The sequence below is a fragment of the Schistocerca serialis genome, chromosome 12 (assembly GCF_023864345.2).
Source record: "Schistocerca serialis cubense isolate TAMUIC-IGC-003099 chromosome 12, iqSchSeri2.2, whole genome shotgun sequence".
Classification (NCBI taxonomy): domain Eukaryota; kingdom Metazoa; phylum Arthropoda; class Insecta; order Orthoptera; family Acrididae; genus Schistocerca; species Schistocerca serialis.
In genome coordinates this window covers 8,358,790-8,381,190 of record NC_064649.1, presented here as the reverse complement: position 1 = coordinate 8,381,190, position 22,401 = coordinate 8,358,790, and the positions used below count along the sequence as shown (strand labels likewise).

The 22,401-nt window shown below is 39.9% G+C and overlaps 1 protein-coding gene across 1 annotated transcript in view; it reads left to right on the top strand.

Moving 5' to 3' along the window:
- The window catches only part of LOC126428342 (histone-lysine N-methyltransferase 2C-like), a 440,767-nt gene that overhangs the window by 116,129 nt on the left and 302,237 nt on the right, over window positions 1–22,401 (top strand). Inside the window, exon 27 of the mRNA XM_050090275.1 lies at window positions 8,953–9,077. Within this exon, the coding sequence (XP_049946232.1) occupies window positions 8,953–9,077 (125 nt within the window). The remainder of the gene's footprint in view (window positions 1–8,952; window positions 9,078–22,401) is intronic.

Sequence of the window (22,401 nt, the reverse complement as noted above, 5' to 3'; positions counted from 1 at the left end):
ATAGCTTGTTTAAGAACTAAAAGATTTTTGTTATCAGTTAGGAATAACATATAATGATTATTTCCAGGGATTGTGCAGTTGAATAGGAGTCCAGTATTTTAGCCAAGTTTGTAATACACTCTTATATTTAGTTAGTGATACTTTATGAGCTGTATGTGGTTGCTTATTGAACAATTTTATACTCAATTGTGTATGATTATTATGGACTATAGTAATTCTTGAGAAAGGCAGTCAGTAAGTGACTGTTCCACTACCTGAAAATACATTTAGGTCCTGGGGAATTGCCCCAGAACAATATCCCATCCTGCAAATGAGAATGGAAGAAAATGAAACATGACTGGACTAACAACTGTTTGTTAACATTGTTCCTTAATTTATATGGTGGAGGCAGGAGGGAGGGAGTTTGCTGCACGGATAATGCGTGTTCTTCCCAGGAGAGAATTTGGTCTATGAACAGTCCAGTAGTTTTACTGTTTTACTTTTATTTTTGGTTACCTTTAGAATAAAAAGTATGTCTTCTGTTTTGTTTGGTTTATGCACAGCTGATTGGCATGACACCAGTGACTAGGCATTTGTATCATTACTCTGTTGTTGGCTAGCACACTTTGTAAATTCTCACCTGTGGTTATTAATGTCATGTCATAAGCATAATACTTTGAAAAGTAATTAAGTAGCCAGTAAACAGGAAAGTTCTTTGGGGTATTCCTCTTTTTATTGGGGAGTATTGCTGATCTCAGCTTACTTGCGCGCACAAGCTGGAACCTTTTGCTTAAGCAAGATTTGAATAAACAGAGTGAATTACTTTCTATGCCATAACATTCCAACTTTTTGATGATTATGTCATGTGACGCTGAATCAAATGCTTTGCTTACATCAGTAAGTGTTCCAGACATTGATAGCCTTTTTTCATATCCTTCGTAAACATCATTCACCAAAGCTTCAGTCGCTTTTACAGTTGATAGAAGAGACGTGAATCCGAACTGTTGTGCATTTAAAATTTTGTTGCTTTCAAAATACCTGTATATCTGTTTATGCATAAAATTTTCAGTTATTTTGGATGTGATTGCTATTATTGAAATGCGTCTGTGATTATTTGGGAGCTTTTTATCACCTTTTTTTTACACATAGGTAATGTAACTGTGAGCTTAAGACATCCTGGGAAAATTACTTCACCTAATATTCTGTTCGATAGTGAAAGAAGTGGCATTTTGATTTCGATTGTTGTATCCTTTATGATGAAATTAACTGAGTCAAAAATAGTTCTCTGTTTAGGAATTGCTTAGTTGGTGTATTGATTTATGAAAGTCAGTGACAAGGGTCCATGAAAATTTCCCACTTGTCTGTTTTGGATAGTTGTTCGATGTTGGTACTAAAAGTTACAGAATTATTAATGTTGATTATCTATCTAATTCATAGGAAATTCAGTTACTTTTTTATTGTGTCTTTTGCAGATTGTAAAGCAAACATAAATTTATAGTAGACTGCTGGGAATTTGGTAGAGATCCAATAAGCACAGGTGCAGTTGAACTTTCTTATAACAATATCTGTTACGACGACAGCTCGGCTATAACGTCACGATTCCTCGGAAGAACATACTCGTCATTTGTGCTTAAAATGACAAATGTATATGTGTGTACCTCGTATATAACATCATTTCAGCTTCACTTAGCAACAAGATTTTTGAAGAATCGATGTACTGTAGAAGGAAACCCGTTGTTGTAATATGGCAACCTGACATGTCCCCCCTCTGCCCTCTTGTCAGCGATAGGTTTAGTATTGACTCGTCACCTCGGTGTTAGCTTAGCGTGTTCGTACTACAGTAGTGGTGACAATCACAGAACTTGTAACAGTTCATGTGATATCAGTTTCCATAACAGGCTGCAAAGTACGTACATTTTTGAACAACGTGGCCAGTAAAAGAAAAGTTTTAACAGCGGATAAAAAAGTGATGAAAGTGATTCGTGAAATCGAGAATGGAGCTAAAAAGGTTGATGTGTCGTCAGTTTGGCCTTATAAATTCCCCAGTCCAAATGATTCAGAAGAATAAAGATAAAATTGTTACTGCATTTGAACAAAATGGATCTAAAAGTATGTTGTTCTGAAAAGCTGAACGGAGCGACACGGATGAAGTGCTGTTTTAGTAGTTTAAGCAACAGAGATGCATCGTGTACCCATTAGTGGACATCTCCTTATGGTGAAAGCAGAAGAATTTGCAGAGGAATTAAAAGATGAGCAATTAGTGTGCAGCAATGGCTGGATTGACAGATTGGAGCCGTGTCGTGGCATTACTTTTGGCAGAGTGAGTGGTGAAGCCAACAGTGTGAATACTGGAACAATCCAACAAAGGCTCACTACTGTATGGCCTACAATTTGTGAAAGACATGCAGATTGTGACACCTACAATGCAGACAAGACTTGTCATTTTCTTTAAATTGACACTTGACAAAGCTGTGAAATTCAAGAGCCAAAAATGTGTTAGTGGCAAGTTACCTAAAGAACAAATAACAGTTCTGTTTTGTGCTACCTCAAATGGAACTGAGTAGGAAAAATTCCTTGTGATACATAAATCAAAAAATCCTATTTGTTTTAAGCACGTAAAAAGTCTGCCAGTGCATTACGATGCTAATAAAAAGTCCCGGATGACCTCCAAACTCTTTGACACGGAAATAAGGTGTTGGGATCGGAAGCTTAGAAGTCAGAAAAGGAGGATACTGCTTCTTGTTGACAACTCTCCAGCACGTCTTGCATTTTCTGCTCTGGACAGTATTAAGCTTGCTTTTTTCCCCTGCAAATACGACAAGCATATTTCAGCCCACACACCGAGGACTAATTAGGAGTCTGATATACCACTATCGTAAGCTCGTATTACTGAAAGAGAAACAGTGCATTGAGGAAAAGCGAGGCAGGATTATTCTGTTATACTGACGGATGCATTACCAAAGCTTGGAGGTAGCTCACTGCCCAAACTATCACGAAATGTTTGCGTCATGCGGGAATCACAACTGAAGAAATAAATGCTGCCGAAAGTGAAGACGCATTTGATGACACTGATGATCTGCCGCTATCTGCATTGCTGCCAGTAATCAGCTGTCATAGTCTCAATCAGCTTAACTGTGAAATGTGTGCAACGGTAGATGATGACCTTGTTACAATTGAAGCACAAACTGAAGATAAAATTGCCAATGAAGTGAAGGGTCAAGGCAACCGTGAAGTGAGCGAGGGAGTTGAAGAAGAAGAAGAAGAAGAAGAAGAACAAGAAGAAAGAAATAAAGTGCTTATTTCTGCTATGAGTGATGCTTTCGAAACCATTATAATTGTGGACATGTTCTCTAAAGTTAGAGGAGGGAGCAGAGAAATTGCAAATGAAGTAATTGAAGATAAATTTAATTTAGAAATAGTGTGTTAGGGAAATAGACAGCAGAGGAAAATGACTGATTACTTCACTCCTAAGTAAAGAGTTTTAGAGAGTACACTGCATACTGTTGTATACCAGGTGTAGAAATATGAAACTGGAATTTCCCTATAGATGGTGCTAGCCGTCAGTGTAGGGCCCGTGAGACCGCGTCTGCAGCGCCATCTGCTTCCTGTAGCAGCTGACGATGAATATCGACATGCAGTAACCGAAGTTCCGTACATTGATATCTGTTTCAAACCCGTAAACATGTCGAGTTTTGTGCCTATGAACTACAATTTGTTGACAGGGTCGGTTTTCTGTTATAATTCGAAGAAAACTGCTGCAAAATTGCATCAAATGCTTGTCGAAACTCTCGGTGAATGTGCTCTTGGGAAAACAGCATTTCGAGTGGTTCAAAAAATTCAGAAGTGGTCATTTTGACGTGAGAAATGACGAGCACGGGAAACCACTGAAAAAGTTGGAAAACCATGAATTGCAGGCTTATTGGATGGAGATAATACCCAAATTCAACAGGAGCGATTGAATGTGATGTAGAAAGCCGTTTCTCTTTGGTTGAAAGCTATGGGAAAGGCGCAGAAAGTGATAAAATGGGTTCCGCATGAACTGATTGAAAGACAGCAAGCAAATAGAAAAACCACTTGTGAAATGCTTTTCACCAGATACAGAAGAAAGTATTTTCTCCATTGAATAGTGACGGGTGATGAAAGATGGATATATTTTGAGAATCCTAAGTGCTGTAAATCGTGGGTGAATCCAGGCAAACCATCGACATCCACTGCAAGATCAAATCAATTTGGAAAGGAGATAGTGCTCTGTGTTTGGTGGAATCAGCAGGGTGTCTTCTATGAGCTGCTAAAACTCGATTTAAATCAAGCATTATGTGGAAAAAGGCAACACAAAGTGATGTTGCTCCATGATAACGCCCCATCACACGCGGCAAAAAAGTGAGGGAAACGATCGAGGCGTTCAGTTGGGAAATACTGGGGCATTCGGCTTATTTTCCAGACTTAGCTCTATCTGATTATCATCTGTTTGCATCACTCGGACATGCTCTCGCTGAACAGTGCTTCAGTGTGTATGAAAATGTACGAAAATGGTTCGCTGACTGGTTCACTTCAAAAGAACTTGGCATTCATAGCCTGCCGGAGAGATAGGAGAAATGTATAAACAGCAATTGAGATTATTTTGAATGAAATATTGTTTATCTGGTTACGTACTTCTACACCTGGTATATTGTATTCATGTATGCCTAAGATTGTATTCATGTACGCTTAAGAGTGAATGTTGTTGTTGTGGTCTTCAGTCCTGAGACTGGTTTGATGCAGCTCTACATGCTACTCTATCGTGTGCAAGCTTCTTCATCTCCCAGTACCTACTGCAGCCTACATCCTTCTGAATCTGCTTAGTGTATTCATCTCTTGGTCTCCCTCCACGATTTTTACCCTCCCCGTTGCCCTCCAATACTAAATTGGTGATCCCTCGATGTCTCAGAACTTATCCTACCAACCGATCCCTTCTTCTAGTCAAGTTGTGCCACAAGCTCCGCTTCACCCCAATTCTATTCAATACCTCCTCATTAGTTATGTGATCCACCCATCTAATCTTCAGCATTTTTCTGTAGCACCACATTTCGAAAGCTTCTATTCTCTTCTTGTCGAAACTATTTATCGTCCACGTTTCACTTCCATACATGGCTACACTCCATACAAATACTTTCAGAAATGACTTCCTGACACTTAAATCTATACTGGATGTTAACAAATTTCTCTTCTTCAGAAACGCTTTCCTTGCCATTGCCAGTCTACATTTTATAGCCTCTCTACTTCGACCATCATCAGTTATTTTGCTCCCCAAATAGCAAAACTCCTTTACTACTTTAAATGTCTCATTTCCCAATCTAATTCCCTCAGCATCACCCGACTTAATTCGACTACGTTCCATTATCCTCGTTTTGCTTTTGTTGATGTTCATCTTATACTCTTCTTTCAAGACACTGTTCATTCCGTTCAACTGCTCTTCCAGGTCGTTTGCTGTCTCTGACAGAATTACAATGTCATCAGCGAACCTCAAAGTTTTTATTTCTTCTCCAAGGATTTTAATACCTACTCCGAACTTTTCTTTTGTTTCCTTTACTGCTTGTTCAATATACAGATTGAATAGCATTGGGTAGAGGCTACAACCCTGTCTCACTCCCTTCCCAGTCACTGCTTCCCTTTCATGCCCCTCGACTCTTATAACTGCCATCTGGTTTCTGTACAAATTGTAAATAGCTGTGTTTTACCCCTGCCACCTTCAGAATTTGAAAGAGAGTATTCCAATCAACATTGTCAAAAGCTTTCTCTAAGTTTACAAATGCTAGAAACGTAGGTTTGCCTTTCCTTCATCTTTCATCTAAGATAAGTCATAGGGTCAGTATTGCCTCACGTGTTCCAATATTTCTACGGAATCCAAACTGATCTTCCCCGAGGTCGGCTTCTATCAGTTTTTCCATTCGTCTGTAAAGAATTCTCGTTAGTATTTTGCAGCTGTGGCTTATTAAACTGATAGTTCGGTAATTTTTGCATCTGTCAACACCTGCTTTCTTTGGGATTGGAATTATTATATTCTTCTTGAAGTCTGAGGGTATTTCACCTGTCTCATACATCTTGCTCACCAGATGGTAAGGTTTTGTCAGGACTGGCCCTCCCAAGGCCGTCAGTAGTTCTGATGGAATCTTGTCTACTCCGGGGGCCTTGTTTCGACTCAGGTCTTTCAGTGCTCTGTCAAACTCTTCACGCAGTATCATATCTCCCATTTCATCTTCATCTACATCCTCTTCCATTTCCATAATATTGTCCTCAAGTACATCGCCCTTGTATAAACCCTCTATATACTCCTTCCACCTTTCTGCCTTCCCTTCTTTGCTTAGAACTGGGTTGCCATCTGAGCTCTTGATATTCATACAAGTGGTTCTCTTCTCTCCAAAGGTCTCTTTAATTTTCCTGTAGGCAGTATCTATCTTACCCCTAGTGAGATAAGCCTCTACATCATTACATTTGTCCTCTAGCCATCCCTGCTTAGCCATTTTGCACTGCCTGTCGATATCATTTTTGAGACGTTTGTATTGCTTTTTGCCTGTTTCATTTACTGCATTTTTATATTTTCTCCTTTCATCAATTAAATTCAATATTTCTTCTGTTACCCACGGATTTCTACTAGCCGTTGTCGTTTTACCTACTTGATCCTCTGCTGCCTTCACTACTTCATCCCTCAGAGCTACCCATTCTTCTTCTACTGTATTTCTTTCCCCCATTCCTGTCAATTGTTTCTCTATGCTCTCCCTAAAACTCTGTACAACCTCTGGTTCTTTCAGTTTATCCAGGTCCCATCTCCTTAAATTCCCACCTTTTTGCAGTTTCTTCAGTTTTAATCTACAGTTCATAACCAATAGATTGTGGTCAGAGTCCACATCTGCCCCTGGAAATGTCTTACAGTTTAAAACCTGGTTCCTAAATCTCTGTCTTACCATTATATAATCTATCTGATACCTTTTAGTATCTCCAGGGTTCTTCCATGTATACAATCTTCTTTCATGATTCTTAAACCCTGTGTTAGCTATGATTAAGTTATGCTCTGTGCAAAATTCTACCAGGTAGCTTCCTCTTTCATTTCTTAGCCCCAATCCATATTCACCTTTTATGTTTCCTTCTCTCCCTTTTCCTACTCTTGAATTCCAGTCACCCACGGCTATTAAATTTTCGTCTCCCTTCACTACCTGAATAATTTCTTTTATCTCATCATGCATTTCTTCAATCTCGTCATCTGCAGAGCTAGTTGGCATATAAACTTGTACTACTGTAGTAGGCATGGGCTTCGTGTCTATCTTGGCCACAATAATGCATTCACTATGCTGTTTGTAGTAGCTTACCCGTACTCCTATTTTTTTTTTTATTATTTATTAAACCTACTCCTGCATTGCCCCTATTTGATTTTGTATTTATAACCCTGTATTCACCTGACCAAAATTCTGGTTTCCTCCTGCCACCAAACTTCACTAATTGCCACTATATCTAACTTTAACCTATCCATTTCCCTTTTCAAATTTTCTAACCTACCTGCCCGATTAAGGGATCTGACATTCCACGCTCCGATCCGTAGAACACCAGGTTTCTTTCTGTATGTAAAATAAAACGAGACTAAATAAATTTGTTCTCTTCTATGTGCCACAAATCTGTTACGACACTTGTTGATAACAGCACAATTTTTGAAGGTCGTTTGAACGATGTTATAGCCAAGTTCCACTGTATTTGAAATTACTACATGTAACATTTTTTGATACGAGTAGCATTTTTGCGTTCTCAAAAGGTAAGGAAATGTTACTTAGTACAGTTGTTTCTTTGTGCTTGCATAAATTGTTCGCACCTGAGTGAACTAATATGACACAGTAAACTACACAGAAATTATACGATTAAAAATGACAGCAAAGGAGTGGAAGGGGAAAGTAGAGGGGAGGGGTTTGTGGCACTGAAGTGGATGACCGTTGAGACTTCCAAGAAGAGTGTAGAACGTGAGTGCAGCCACTTGAATCACTTACTGTCCAGAGTCAGAAACAGCTAAAATGTAAAAATAGAAGTATTTGCTGGTAACTTAACAATGCATAACACTTACAAATCTCTTACAAACTATACACACTCAGCTAAGAACATTTTTGGTAAGAAATTGTGCCTAGCTTCTGCCAACACTCCCCCCTTTCACATAACTAATACAATTTCCACCAGAACTCATATCACAGCTACATTCTCAGGTTTGCAGTAGGGTAGCACTGTCTAAAAACTGATTACTAGACAAGTGCGTTACTCGTCAGTGGTGAGTAGCGAAAAATTGTGGACGCGAGGATGGCCGCCCGCTCACGGGATCCGGTATGCCCAGGTGACCAGGTACTGTCGATACGATAGTCGCAATCGTTTCCTTCTGCAGACCTGGCCAGAGTGTCTGCCACTGCCACACTGAACTGAGTTGGCAGCCACCGTGACCACTGAGAAAATTGTCACGAATCCTTCTTACTATCGATTCTAATACAAAACTTAACACCTATCGAAGTGTTACAGTTTTTCGACACTGTGAACTGGATGGAAACCTTAAGAGTTTGTCGTTAGCTGTATTGCCATGCTTCTCTGGTGGGGTGGAGAAATGCCTGGACCTGACTTCACTGGACAACTGCTTCCAGTTTGCTTCACGTTCCTGATCTCGTAACTCTTTGTCAGTGGAAAGTAATCTCAAACTACCAAAGTTTGATATTGGGTACAGTTTATACTGTATTCTATCTTCACTTCTCGGGAAAGTAATCTTCAACTACCAAAGTTTGATATTGGGTATAATTTATTTTGTATTCTGTCGCCACTTCTCAGGTTATTTCGTTTTGATATTTGCTAAATAAGAAATTGAAATTTGATTCGTGATCTCCTCCTCGCACCACCGAAAAATTCGGTGTTAGCTTAAAATCGAGCTCCTAAACTGCCCGAAACTAATCGTCTGCATCGATTGCTACAATTTGACAGCTTGGAACGATCGAGCGAAACAGATCCTGAAGAAGTGGAGGTCATTACCGTCGGAGCGTAAGGCGCCATACCTGCAAATGGCCCGGGAGAACCGAACTGCACAGCGGATGAAGAAGACGCAGCAGGTGAGCAACTTTTAGGAACCGTCTCTCAGCTTTGCAGATGGTAATATGTCTACCATTGTGCAAATTTAGAATGTATGATTGAATTTTTTCCTGGTTCTTTATAGTCCTTACCAGTCTAATGTTTCCAGGTTCAGTTTGACACAATATGTATATTTACTGCAATGCAGTGATATTGTTTTGCAGTGTCTGGGCAAGTTTATTTGAGGAAGGCAGATAATCTCTTCACTCTATTATTTCAGTTCTCTGTAACACATTTGTGACTTCAGATTTTAGTGACATAACGTGACAACTGAGTGAAAATTCATCAGGCATACGTCCCCTAGTACTCTTTAAAATTCTAAGTTTCTAACTTAAACATTGAACTTTGCATTCTCAGTCGTCACCTCATTTTCTTAATGGGATTTTGAGCATTATTCGAAGCTGCATTAAATGTTTTTCTAATGTATTCTCGTTTTTAATTTTGTACAAATCATCTCGCAAAACATTTGACCATATGTTTTTCCTGGAAATATTTTTACTTTCAAGTTTTGTTCAGAAAGCACAAAATGTAATATTCAATATCAGTCTGTATTCTATCACTGTTAAGACTATGTAGATAGAGAGACAGCAAAGAAGTTTCAGTTTTTGCTGTGAGGTGATATTTTTTTGGCACTTTGTTTGCATAGCTAGCAATGGCTCTTAATTTTCTCACAAATAACTAATAAATTTCATCATAATTACACTGATTACTTTCAAGCAGTTAATTATTTTTTGGCAAAACCAGATCTCACCCTGATATATTGGATACCCTATTTGTCCATTTTCCACTCTTTGTTTGGCTACGAATATTCAGCCAAAAATACATTGTGCAATTGTTAGGAATCTCATTTTCACAATCTTCGAACATTTGACCAGAAAAATGGACCTGTCAGGTGCGGGGGAGGGGGGGTGAGAGTAACTGATAGGAGGAATGGAAGAGCAAGACTACTGTGGTGGTGATGGAACTGTAACGTGGGCCTCCTCTGTGGCAGGTACGCGGGTCGGATGTGTGTGGTGCAGTTTCGGGCCTCGGGAGGAATAGTGATAGACTGAAATTTTACACGGAAAGAGATGCCGATGTCTAGTGCGTAGCCACTGTCCAGCTTCCTGTACTTCTAAGAACACAGTGAAGCTCCATGAGAAATTAACTCCAGTATTCAAACTGTCAGTCTGTAACTTGCTGAAATAATACAATTGTAACTGTGTATGGAGATTGGGAAGGGGAATAAGACTTTGCCGGGTAATTCCCATCCACGGCATTAGATAGTTACTGACGAATCTAGGGGGCCACCCCATCGGTACATTGTCTTTGGTGGCGGCCCTCGGAAGCTCTACCTCGTGCCGACCTTTTCTCTGCTGTAGTACGGTTGCTCTAACTATTGAATTCTGTACTGCTGCCACAAATTTTCACCATATGTCACCAACGTAACATTATTCGACATCTGTAATTTCTTACTTTTTGCCGAAATTTCTCTCGTGTGACTTTTCTCTGCTACCTCTCCTAATCCCGCTTGCCTATGTGCGATAAGCGGCAGCCGGCGAGTCGGCGACATTTTGGAGTTTATAGATCCCTCGAAAGTTGTTCATTCGGGAGGAAAGAGGTCGCGTTACCCAGGAAGTACGTTGCCGTCACCACTCGCTCAATTTTTTTACAGTATATGTTACTGCAGAAAATACTTCAAAAATTTTGTGCTCGGATTAAAATTAACTGACGAGTGACATTTCGGGTGGGGCGGTAGGACCAGTTGCAGTTGCGCGTCAGCTGTTTCGTTTTCTCGGCACCTGCGTAGTCTCGTCGAATGTGGCCGGTTGCACACGGGCGACACTGCTCCCGGCCACTACATTTTGTTGATCACAAAATTACTTTATTCGAACTGTAGTGCACAGTTTAGTCTAAAGCGACTGTCCTACTTAGTAGGTTAAATTTTTAGACATTGCTTCTTTCCTGTTAGTGGAAGGATTGTTGGACTAACCCTTTAGTGGAAGACCTGTAGTAGGCTGCACACTTATCTTACAGCACAATATCTGCCAAGTATCACATCAATTTGTTGTGTTTAGTATTAATGTTTTGCAACTTTATTTTGCTGCCAGAGCAGGCACGTATATTTCTCGTAGGTGTATAAGTATTTTATCAGATAACGAGTGTACCACTTTGATAGCTTTTAGTTTTCTTTATGTTTTTGTACAGTAATAATCTTCCTGTCCTGTCAGTTACGTGTCGACTCCTCCGCGAGTCAGTTTTGTGCTTCCCACGTGGTATGAGCCTGGAGGAGGGTGTACGCTTGTGATGCATTGTTGCAATACTTGTGTGCTGTGTGTACTGTTATTTTATAAGTATTAAATTTTAAGATCTCTGAAATAGCCATTTGGAACTACCCGGATGGGACATTATGTGTGTGGGTTGGCTTGTGTGTATGTTGCTGCTAAATGTTTATTGTCTCTTAAAATGGTGTCTTTGTGGCTCTGATTTGTCAAATGCACAGAAGAAGTTGAGCTGCCTGTTCTTCTTGTGTGGTTTCTGCCTGCCAAGTTTGACCTTTCCCCTGATGAAGTGGAATGTTTCTTGCCTGTAGAGGGTATTCTAGGGAGTATTTGTGCTGAACAGAAGAAAGGAAGGAAATGTGGTGCTCCAAACAGAAACAACTGATAGTAAAATTCAGTTCCTTAAAATTGTGAATGAGGTGTGGATCATCTCTGTTACCTAAATTACTAAATGGACACCTTGTCCCAGTTGAAACAGCGTCCAGAGGCAACAAAAATCTGAACTGCTGTCGTAAGCTAATTATTTCGAGGTATAATCGTATGTTGTTTGAAGCAGCATGACTCGAGGCAAACAAATTTCCCTGACTGTATTCATCCAGTATTTGGCTGTGAGAGCACTTAGTGATTTCCAACTGATGGCACTTAATTTCAAATCTGTATGAAATTTTTCCTTGTTGAATGCCAGATACACACACACACACACACACACGCACACACACACAAATAATGAAAGGGAAAACAAAATATTGTATCACTTACAGCATTTTGCTGTACATGCACCAGTATATCAGTCAAACATGATGTTTCAGTTCATTACTTCTTTGCCATTAACTCTATTTGTGCACCTATTTTGCAGATGGTATCCATGTACACCATCAAATGTACTTGCAAAATTATGTTATTGTACAACACGTAGTTCAGGAGATACGATTTATGGACATCGATATATGTGAAAAATGAATTTTTTTTAAAACAGTGCAAATTACTCTGACTGCACTCATCCATTGTTTGATAATGAGGGCAATTATCAGTTAACTCATTTGTAAAGGAATGAGACATTTGGAACTGTTTTACATGCCAGAATTCGATTCTCCAAAGAATTGGGGGTGGGGGAGGGTTACTGATTTCAACAATGCTAGTAATAAAAAAAGTAAGCAATAGTTTTCCGGTCTTTTTTCAACTGTACACAAACTCTACATTAAAGAATGCAAAGTGTTAATTAGTAGATTGTGATTACATTTAAAAAATTTTAAATTTGACCAATAATTACACTCAATATCGAAAATCGGATTTATATTGCTACAAGTGGTACCGGGGTCTTCAATAGTATTAATTATTTTTCTGATATTTTGTTGACAAGCTTACAGTCATTCAGAAGGTGATTTTTTGAATGATTTTTAAGTCACTTTAACACGATACTGTGGAATAAACACACACGTGTTGGTAACAAGATTGTCAGTCAGAGAGAAAACTTATGTGCCTAAGAGTAAAACAAAACTGACACAGTCAGCAAATCCGTAGAGCTTACGAAGTATGCGGTCGATTATTACAGGTGACATTTGCCGGAATGTCACGCAATGAAGACTTGAGCGGTATTTGCTTCGACAGCACAGATGTGAAATGAGAGGTTTCCGTGATTTTTCGAGCATCGAGCCCTTGTCTCACTGGGGCAGGTCGTCTGCTAATTGTATTTTGACAACTTCCGTGAGCATTGAAACCCAGGCTGTGGTCAGTATCCAAATTTTCCTGTATCCTGTGGGATGGCCAGTGGAAATACCACGTACAGATTTACTGCGCCGTAGAAGGCTGTGCATTACTGATGTTTAATACAATGTTCTTGTACATTGTGTATTGTTTGTCATTTGTATTTTTTACCACACTCACAAGGAATTTCGTATATACCTCCGCTTTTCGTCTCGGCCAGTGGAAGCGAGATCACATCGACTTCATTCTTCATTATTATTGCAAATTTTGAAGAAATATTTCCCACATACAGTAGAAAGGGCATAGAATTTATATCTTTCTTGCTCATCTTTTGTCAGTCTCGTGTCTTTGTTAGCAGAGCTCTCTTGAGTTGATGTTTTGTATATCCACTCTTATCAAATATCTCTTGACCTGTGTACTAAAGCTTTAACTATAATAGCAGTATGTGAAGGACGGTGGCAGCTAGATGCCTGCAAGTATAAACTGCTGCTGGTGGGCTTACAGTACACTGAACTAATGCACCCAGAAACAGTAGAAAGCCATTTGTTTCCCAGTTCCATTGTAAATTTGATATTTTGGTGCACGGTGTCGAGATGTTCGGGTAACTCGGTCAATTTGTCCTCTCCGAGCATCGTCGACACATTTCCAGAACTATTTCCATTTTAAAACTGCAGAGTTGAGTGATTTTTCTTCAGACTCCTCTGAAGATAAAATAGCTACCATTTGTGAGTGTGTGGTGCCCATGCTAACACCATCAGTCTTTTCAAAATGTTATCTGCTAAATAAACAGTAACTGGAGTTAGCGCATGCTTAAATGATGTTGTCGTCTTCTTCAGCTTGCTGCTAATTGATGGTGTGAGTCTCAACAGCAGGTACTGTAGTGAACTAGGAAATAGTGTTAAAGCTAACCAATAGAGCTGAGCTGTTAAGTTTCAAAGTTTTTAACATACCAATAAAATTTCTGAATTGTGGATATGACGGTCATATAGATATGAACGATGAAGCTAAATATTTGACAAACCTATTAGTAGGTTCATCTATGTTAACTCACTATCGGTCTAAATGTCAGTGCTTTTAGAATCTGCCCCGAGCACGGTTTAAAGACTCCCACTTTCTTCTGAAACATTTCTTGGTAAGGCCGTACGATCTCGGAGGCTCAGAGTTGTGCCTCTTCAGTCAGTTGATAACTTCCTGGGGTAGAGAGATGGTGTACAGAAGTGAAGCAGTTTTTCTTTGGGACACTTGTCAGTCTTACGGTATATTGTGTTTGCAAATAACTTCTACATTTCCTGTACATAGGCATCTCTCGGCAGCAAAACAGTGGCATTACCTTTGTGTGCAGGAAGAACTACCATCTGGGAATCGTTTTGGTTTACGAAATGCAGCTTGTCGGATGAGGATCGTTGTTGTTGTTGTTGTTGTTGTTGTTGTTTTTTTTTTTTTTTTTTCTGGACAGGGTCTTGTTAATGCTCAGCACACTTCCTGTCTAATTATTTCTTCATTAGTGTCGTCTGGCAATTTTCTAACAGTTTGCTCAATTCCACCGACAAAAGATGTTACTGGCAAGGGCATCAGTGTAGGAGCAAAAGTCGATCCCTTTCCTAAAATGGCCATCTTTGAGTTGTCCATCTCCTTATTCATTAGGTTAAAAACAGAACATTTAAAAGACGTTTCTTTCTGACGAGGAGATTGTGCGGCATTGGATTTTTGTAATTCTTTATATTTGTGGTACGTGTAGTTCAGAACAGTAATATCGGTCAGTCATAGCTCTTTGACACAATTCTCAAGAAAATCAACTTTGACGTTTACGAAGAATCTTCAAGATCTCGATTTAAGGTCGTTTCTTATTTTTTGTACAGGCACACTGTTCTCTGTTAGAGTTGTCACCTGCCACTTGGGGTTATGGGGTTCGATTCACAGCCGATGCAAATTTTTAAGTAAAGGTGCGTATTCTCTGAGCATTTCTAAGAAGCATAAAATACATAAAGGTGGCAAAAAAGAAAAAAAAATCAGTAGTGCTGGATTGCTGGTCCAGATCTCATTTCAGTCATTATTGTTTTCATTTCTTCTTCCATTTTGTTCAGGTATGGCAAATATAAAATTTGTCAAATACATTAACACATACCTAACTGTCATTTTTATGAAAATCCACGTCGTTGTATTTCTAGTTAATTGCAATCAAAAATCCAGTTTTTGTTTAAAATATAAAGCCTTAATTGCTGATCATTAATTAAAGATTGTTTATAAGGATGGTTTAAATGAAGGTAATTGCAATTTTTTTTTCATCCTTATGTATTTTACTCTTCACACAAATGCTCACTGAACGTGCACCTTTGTTTGAAAATTCGACACAGCTGGGAATCAAACCCAGGTCACACATGTGATGGGTGAACACACCATTGCAGAGCCACATGGCCGGTGGAAAGATATCACCTCCTTTAGGGTATTAAAGATGTTTGGAGAACTTCGAAATTGATTTTCTTGAGAATTTTTGTGAGTGGTATCGAACTGTTTGTTGGGATTGATATTTGAGGTCTGACTTTCACATACCATAAATATATTAAAAAAAAAAAAATACAAAAATCCTATTGCTGGGTGATCTCCTTGTGAGACAAAATAGGTAGACAATCAAACTTTGCAGTTTGGCTCTCAAAGGAGTTTTGACGAGTCCAGTCCAATTTTAACAAAGTTATGTCATTTGCCTATTCCCAGGTAATAGGAGGGAGACTAGCAGCTGTCTTGAGATGTAAGTGATAAAATTCTTCTGAGACCAAATCAAAATACCAGAGAGTCTACGTTATTATGTCTCTAACCAGTGGCAAGCTTGATTTATGTGTAATCTTATTAGCAGTGGCAGTCTTAATGAAATGACCACTTGTTCAAATTTTGTCTGTTACTGCTCGCTTTGTTACCAATAGTGTGTTGTCTTTGGGCACATGTGTTTACTCCACAATATGACGTGCTTTAAAAATGCCTCAGGAGAGACACTTTGAGAGTGGCTGCAAGGTGTCCACTGAAATACTAATAATATTTCGGATGAACATCTGAAAGGTGATGAGTATTTGATCTGGCACGAAAACTTTCTATTATTGGACATTAGATATCCCACGATATAATACCATTTGCACAACCTGAAACACTGAGGAGGCTGGCTTCCACTGTCATGTCTGAGCGTTCTGAGAGAAGTCAGTCTGGTGGAGCGATGGGTTAAAATTTTAGCTCCCTTTGTGAAGTAAGTCTCTGTAGTGAACAAATAAGTAGTGTTGGAAGGTTACTAGATTGTCCGAACTGGATGTAAAAAAAAAAAAAAAAAAAACACCTTGCGAAATATTTTCAACCTCAATTCACACGAATTATTTGGGTCTCAACAAGAAGTCAGTCGGTACACTGTGAGAATTAATCCTTAAAGAACATTCTCAGAACTGTAGTGAAATCTCTATGTTGCAAAATTAATTGCCTTTCGTGGATTTGGTAAGGAGACAAGAGTTCTCTCTTCAGAATAAAAATCAGAATTGGGGCTGTTTGGTTCTTAATAATAATTAAACATACAATGTGTGGGAGTTACTTGTATATTTTACAGGCAACTGGGAGATACACAACATGTTATCAAAATGGCACAAATTACTTCACTGACATTTTTTTTTCACTCACATTTGTACACACGACACACTAATTTGTACAGTATGTTATCAACTGCATCCACTACTATTTACTGTGGTTCAGTATTTGTCAGTCTCTACACTCGAGAGCATTCCTGCTGTCGCACACTGACAACTCGGGCACGGCCGGTACGTTTACATTTACGAGCGACTTCTGTACCGTCCCGTAACTGCGGTACACAGCTCGTTGTCGGCTCTCGAGTCGTCGCGATCTGCCCGCCGATTGCCGCGGGAGGTGCAGTCGTGTGTGAGCGAGTGTGTACGTCTGGGTGTGTGTGTGGCGAAGCAGGCCGGGACCCCGGGCCCGCCGGGTGCAGTGGCCGGCCGCGACGTCGGCGGGAAGTCGCCGCCGTCTGCCGGGACGGCACCGTCGCCGTCGCGCGACGCGGCCCCATCTCCGCTGCAGCGGGTGCCACAGGAGCCGGCTGCCGTCGCCTCGCAGCCGCCGCCCGCCCGGGGACAGCCGCAGGTCGGGCCGGGTGCCGCGGCGTCGCCCGTGCCGGCCCCGGCCGCCCCGTCCCCGCCGCAGTCCGAGGTGCAGCACCGGCAGCCGCAGCAGCAGCCGCAGCAGCGACAGCAGCGACTAACGGCGCCTGGCGGAGGCGGAGGCGGCGAGCCCCCCACCGGCCCCGACCCGTCCTCCCCTCCTCCAGCTGCGGCGTTCCCGCCGGTCCACGTAGGGCACGACCGCGACTCGGGCGGAGCGGCCGCGGACCAGCAGATCCGCGTGCTCACCCCGTCCGAAATCATGCGCACGCTCCCTTCCCTAGCGCGGGAGACGTACGACCTTCCCGTCGCCACGGTGAGACTGCGGCTCTGGCTCTGCTCCCACACACGAACCAAACACGGTCGCCGCAGTGACGACGCTCGCCGACGAGAGATGATTTTCCTCGCACCCTGTCCTACCGGTCTGGGCTTCCCTCTCCCTTCCCGTGCGGCTGTCTAGATTTAGGTTTCTGTGACAGTGCCGAGTCGGCGGATGTGAATTGCGGGACGATTTGTCGGAAGGGGATGCGCTTTCTCCAATCTGAACTCGTGCTCAGTCTTTTTCTTTCTCTCCTCGTTTGGGAGGAGCAAAATTGAAATCCCCGTTCGGCCGTCTGAAGTTGTTTTTCCCGCGATTTCTTATATTCCTCCTGTGCGAATGCCGAGATAGTTCCTTTGAAAACTGCAGGTACGATATCCTGCCACATTGTGCGTGTGACCTAGTACCACACCTAACGAGTCTGATGTCGACAAGACCGTAAACTCCACTCACCTTTCAAAATTGGCGACAGTGTATACGACAAATGTCATTGTCTCATTGTGGCGGGAGAGAAACATTTAGTGTCCCATCAACAGCAGTTCATTAGAGATATATTTTGGGGGGAAAATGTGTGCGAAGACAAGTCACAAAAAATTTCTTAATGTAATCGGATGCTGACTACGTTCGTCCTTGCGGAGCACTGTTGTGAAACTTTTTCAGTGTACTGTGGTGGTAGTTTCTTCAGGGGTGTTTAGGATTAATTTTTTGAGGATGAATCTGATCGAGTCTTAGGTTTAAAAGTAGCAAATAGACTTTAAAATCAGCTATAGCTCTCGTATGCTGCAGCTACTTTCTTTATTCTGGCAATTGTGGCCTCGTTATTGTGAAGCTGTTAATGCGGAAGTTTTGGCACTTATTAGGTACGTCGGCTTTAGGAGCGTTAGACTGTTGCCTGACATTTCATCCCAAACTGTGGAAGAATCGTCAGATGCTTTAAAGGAGTAGTCAGGCAGTTTTCAAATATAATTGTGCCATGAAGCCCAACAGTTCTTAATGAGATTATGTTTGAAAATTAACTGACTACACATTTATAGCCTGTGGGGGTGTTTGCCCATATAGGGAATGTGCCTCACGTGGTGACCTAATGTCCATAAAACCAATGACAGCTGTGAAAGTCTGCCTTGTAGGATCAGTTATGTTATTATTATTTTAATGCTGCTGGAAGTTAAATTTATTTGAGCTTCACACACTACTGCCCTGTTCACAATTTTTTCTTGAATTTGGAGAGTTGCCTATGCTTATGTAACTCAAATGATTTATAGCAAATATTTTGCTATGTAGAACTAGGATTCTACTACAGTTTTGAGCTGTATTTTTGAAAACGAAAATCAACATAACATTTCAGATGATGATTATTGATTATTGTAGTTCTGGAAAGTCCTTGGTGCAATAAAAATAATAGAGAAATGGAAGGAACAAATGTAGCCACTCACCTAAAAAGTTGAGATGTGGAGTCACTGCTATGCTTTTAGACAATGTCCTGCCTCATAACTGAAGTATGTGTTTTAGTTCTGAGGATTATTTCACAGTTTTAAACATGGCTGTTTCTCAGGAATCATACCCAAGTTACAATACAGGAATCACACAGCCGACTGGTTGCAAATAACTTTTTGATACACTTACCTAGTTTCAACACTTCTAATGTTGTCTTCATCAGAATGAAATTTTGAGAAACCCAATAAAGTAATGCATAGAAAATTAAGTATGACAAAAAAAAGTTAACCAAGATGACAACTGTCACGACATATAGTAGTTACGTATGTAAAAGTACATTGCGAGAATGCAATGGTCAGAGTTTAGAGCTCATATGCTAGAGTCAAAAAATTAAATAAAACACGTTCCGGCCTTTGGCACATATGCCTACCTAGGAATAACATCAGACTGACTGGCCCAGAGGCTTACATTGCTGCCACGAAAATAATACAAGATGCGCTGTCTGTTATTCCTAGGTAGACATAGATGCCAAAGGCTGGAATGTGTTTTATTTATTTATTTATTTTTTACTTGAGATATGAGCTCTAAACTCTGACCATTGTTTTCTTGCAATGTAATTTTATGTAAGTGTAACCATTGCATGTCATGACAGTTGTCATCTTGGTTAATTTTTTGTCATACTTAATTTTCTCTGTTTTATTTTCTAGAGTTTCTCAAAATTTCATTCTGATGAAGACATCCTTGGAGGTGTCAAAACGTAGGTCGGTGTACCAAACTGTAATTTGTAATCTGCTTGGCTGTATGATTCCTATATTGAAAAATTCACATTTCACTTAAGGAGCGAGTGGCTAGCTTAATCCCGTATTTTATTTGTATCATGTTAATGGATACTTGTACAAATTTTATCTTGAAAATGCTGCAAGCTGTTGAATTATTTAAAGTGTCGGGTCCTGTTTGCAACCATTTAGATATGAAATCAACTGGCCTATTTACAAGACACACCGAAAAATAATAAAAAATTTTGGTCGTCGAAGAGTACTACATAGAGTGAAAGTATACTACAGGTCCTCACCGAGAACTGTCAAATGCGACACCAAAAGGTCTTAAGCCCGTAATATTATGTTGTATAGTGTACAGAAATGGATTCGGTGTACTGAGCTTTAGTATGTAAATTGAGCATGAGAGTCAGTCACACAAGTTATTCTGCCTTCCTGTTACACAAACACATTTATGAACCTGCAGTGTCTCAAGGGATAGATATTTAAAAGGCGGAAGTTTCCGTTGACACCAGAACTATGCACAAAATGTTCATTTCCGTAGGAAAAGTGTGGTCAATCATCTTAACTGCAGTTTTAACAGAAATCGAAGTAACGTACTGCCAGCAGTTTGGAGAGATCGGTTCTCAAATTTGTCAGATGAGGCAGCTGCCGATCCCACGTTTTACGAAACTGTAAATGTCGTAGCCAGAATGCGTAAAGCTTTGTTGTCGAGACAGTTTTTAACCTTTCACCCTAACCTTCCTGGCTAAAGTGTTGTGGAAAGTCATCTCTCTTTGTTCACATACAGACTCCAGAACAGTACACAGTCTCAGGAATGTGATTTCTTGCATTGGCAGAATTTCTGTAGATGTTTACGTTAGCTTGTCAGTGTTTCTTAAGAATGCTGTTCTGTGAGAGTAGATGTTTGAAATGGAAAGTAAATTTTACTTTTTTCTGTTTGAACCACAGAACAAAGATTTTTTTGTGAAAAACATAGCCTAGATTTGCATGATTATTAGTTCGAGACAAGGCCTGTAATTTTTTTTATTTTCACGTTTTACTCTTACTGTCGAGAAATCGTACTTAAGTGGTGCCTGATTGAAGCCGGAGAAGAAAAATTATTTTGGAAGCCGCGGCTGGGAGTTTTTCCGTGTTCTTTCTGACCTGTGTGGTGCTACAGAGCTTACTGGAAAGTTTACCTACTTTCTCTTGAATGAATGCGTACGAGCTGTCGAGCATCGTGGCAGACATAGGTGCAAGAACAGTTTTTCAGTTTGTTTTCCCATCCTGCGCCTCCTCTCGTCCCACCTACGTCATTCTCCTCTTCCTCGACAATTGTACCGCTTGTTTTGTTTTGTATGGTAGATATTGCTGGCCTGGATGTGGTGCTGGTTGTGGAAAATGCATTATCCCTTTTTTTCTGTCTTCGTGTTTGTATTTATTTGTAGGTTCTCTGGTTTGACATCTTTTTTGTGAATGCTCAGTATATAATCACTTTACTTATACTAATGATTGTTTTGATTGTACTGCTCTTTTGTTCTCAGGGCTAATATTGCTCTCTTTCTGGCTGCTGTTGAGAATGTTGTAATTATTATGAATGTTAAATGCTTCTGTAGTTAATATCTGTTATGTTCCTTTAATGAGCTTTTTGTGCTGTTAATATATGTTTAATCTGTAGTGTCTGTCAGTGGTTGCCAACTATGGGACGTATTGCGTATGTACGGTAACTAATATGTATCTGGGAATTTGTGTGATGGCTAAGTGTTTTGATATATATATATATATATATATATTCGGTTTAGAAAGAGAAACATGATTGTCATTGGCTAAGGAGCATTGTGGTTGTGAGGGTGATTTGAGCATGGTGATAATACATTAATTTCTATATATGTGCAACACATTGCAATAATGAAAATATTTAACCCTGAAAATTCAAATATTTGCCATTCAATTTGACATTTGTGGTAATAGTGCATTCTCTTGCTTCATTCTAGCCTGCTACTTTTTTTCTTTAAATACTGTAAAGTTTACTGATAAGATTTAATTTGCAAGTCACAGCATACTTTGACTATGCATTTGTCAATTTTGCTGAATTTACAAGCCTCTTGTGTGAAGCAGTGAATGTGTATTACCATATTTTTTATATTTTGTCAAACTGTTGTACAACTGTCGGACGGTACGATAATGTGTTATTTATATTGTCAACTGATTCCCCACGCCATTCTGTTATTGCCTGGTAGAAGATTTCTCATTGCCTGTACAGCAAATTTTGTTTATTAATACTGCTCCAGACACTCGTAAGGATTCACGGCATGTAAGCTTGTAGATGGTGGATTAATTTTTTATTTTACGATCACTTAAACTGTCAAACTGAGAATTTAAGGGAGTGGCTATTGATAATATAGTACCTGGTCAGATTCAGGTGTCAGTGTGAGGAAGAGTGTCATTCTCAATGAAGTCTTAATGTACAATGACTTGAAAATGACAATTCTGAAGTCTGCTGAAAGTTAGTATTTATGCAACTACTACATGTTGGTGAGAATTTTCTCTGTATCCATAGTAATATCCAGCTAACATTATGGTACAACTTCCAAATATTATCTCAGTGACAAATCGAGCAACGAGTGCCACACTTCATTCTTGCCTAAGCGGTATTCTTATCATCTGAAGTATTCCTTCTATAC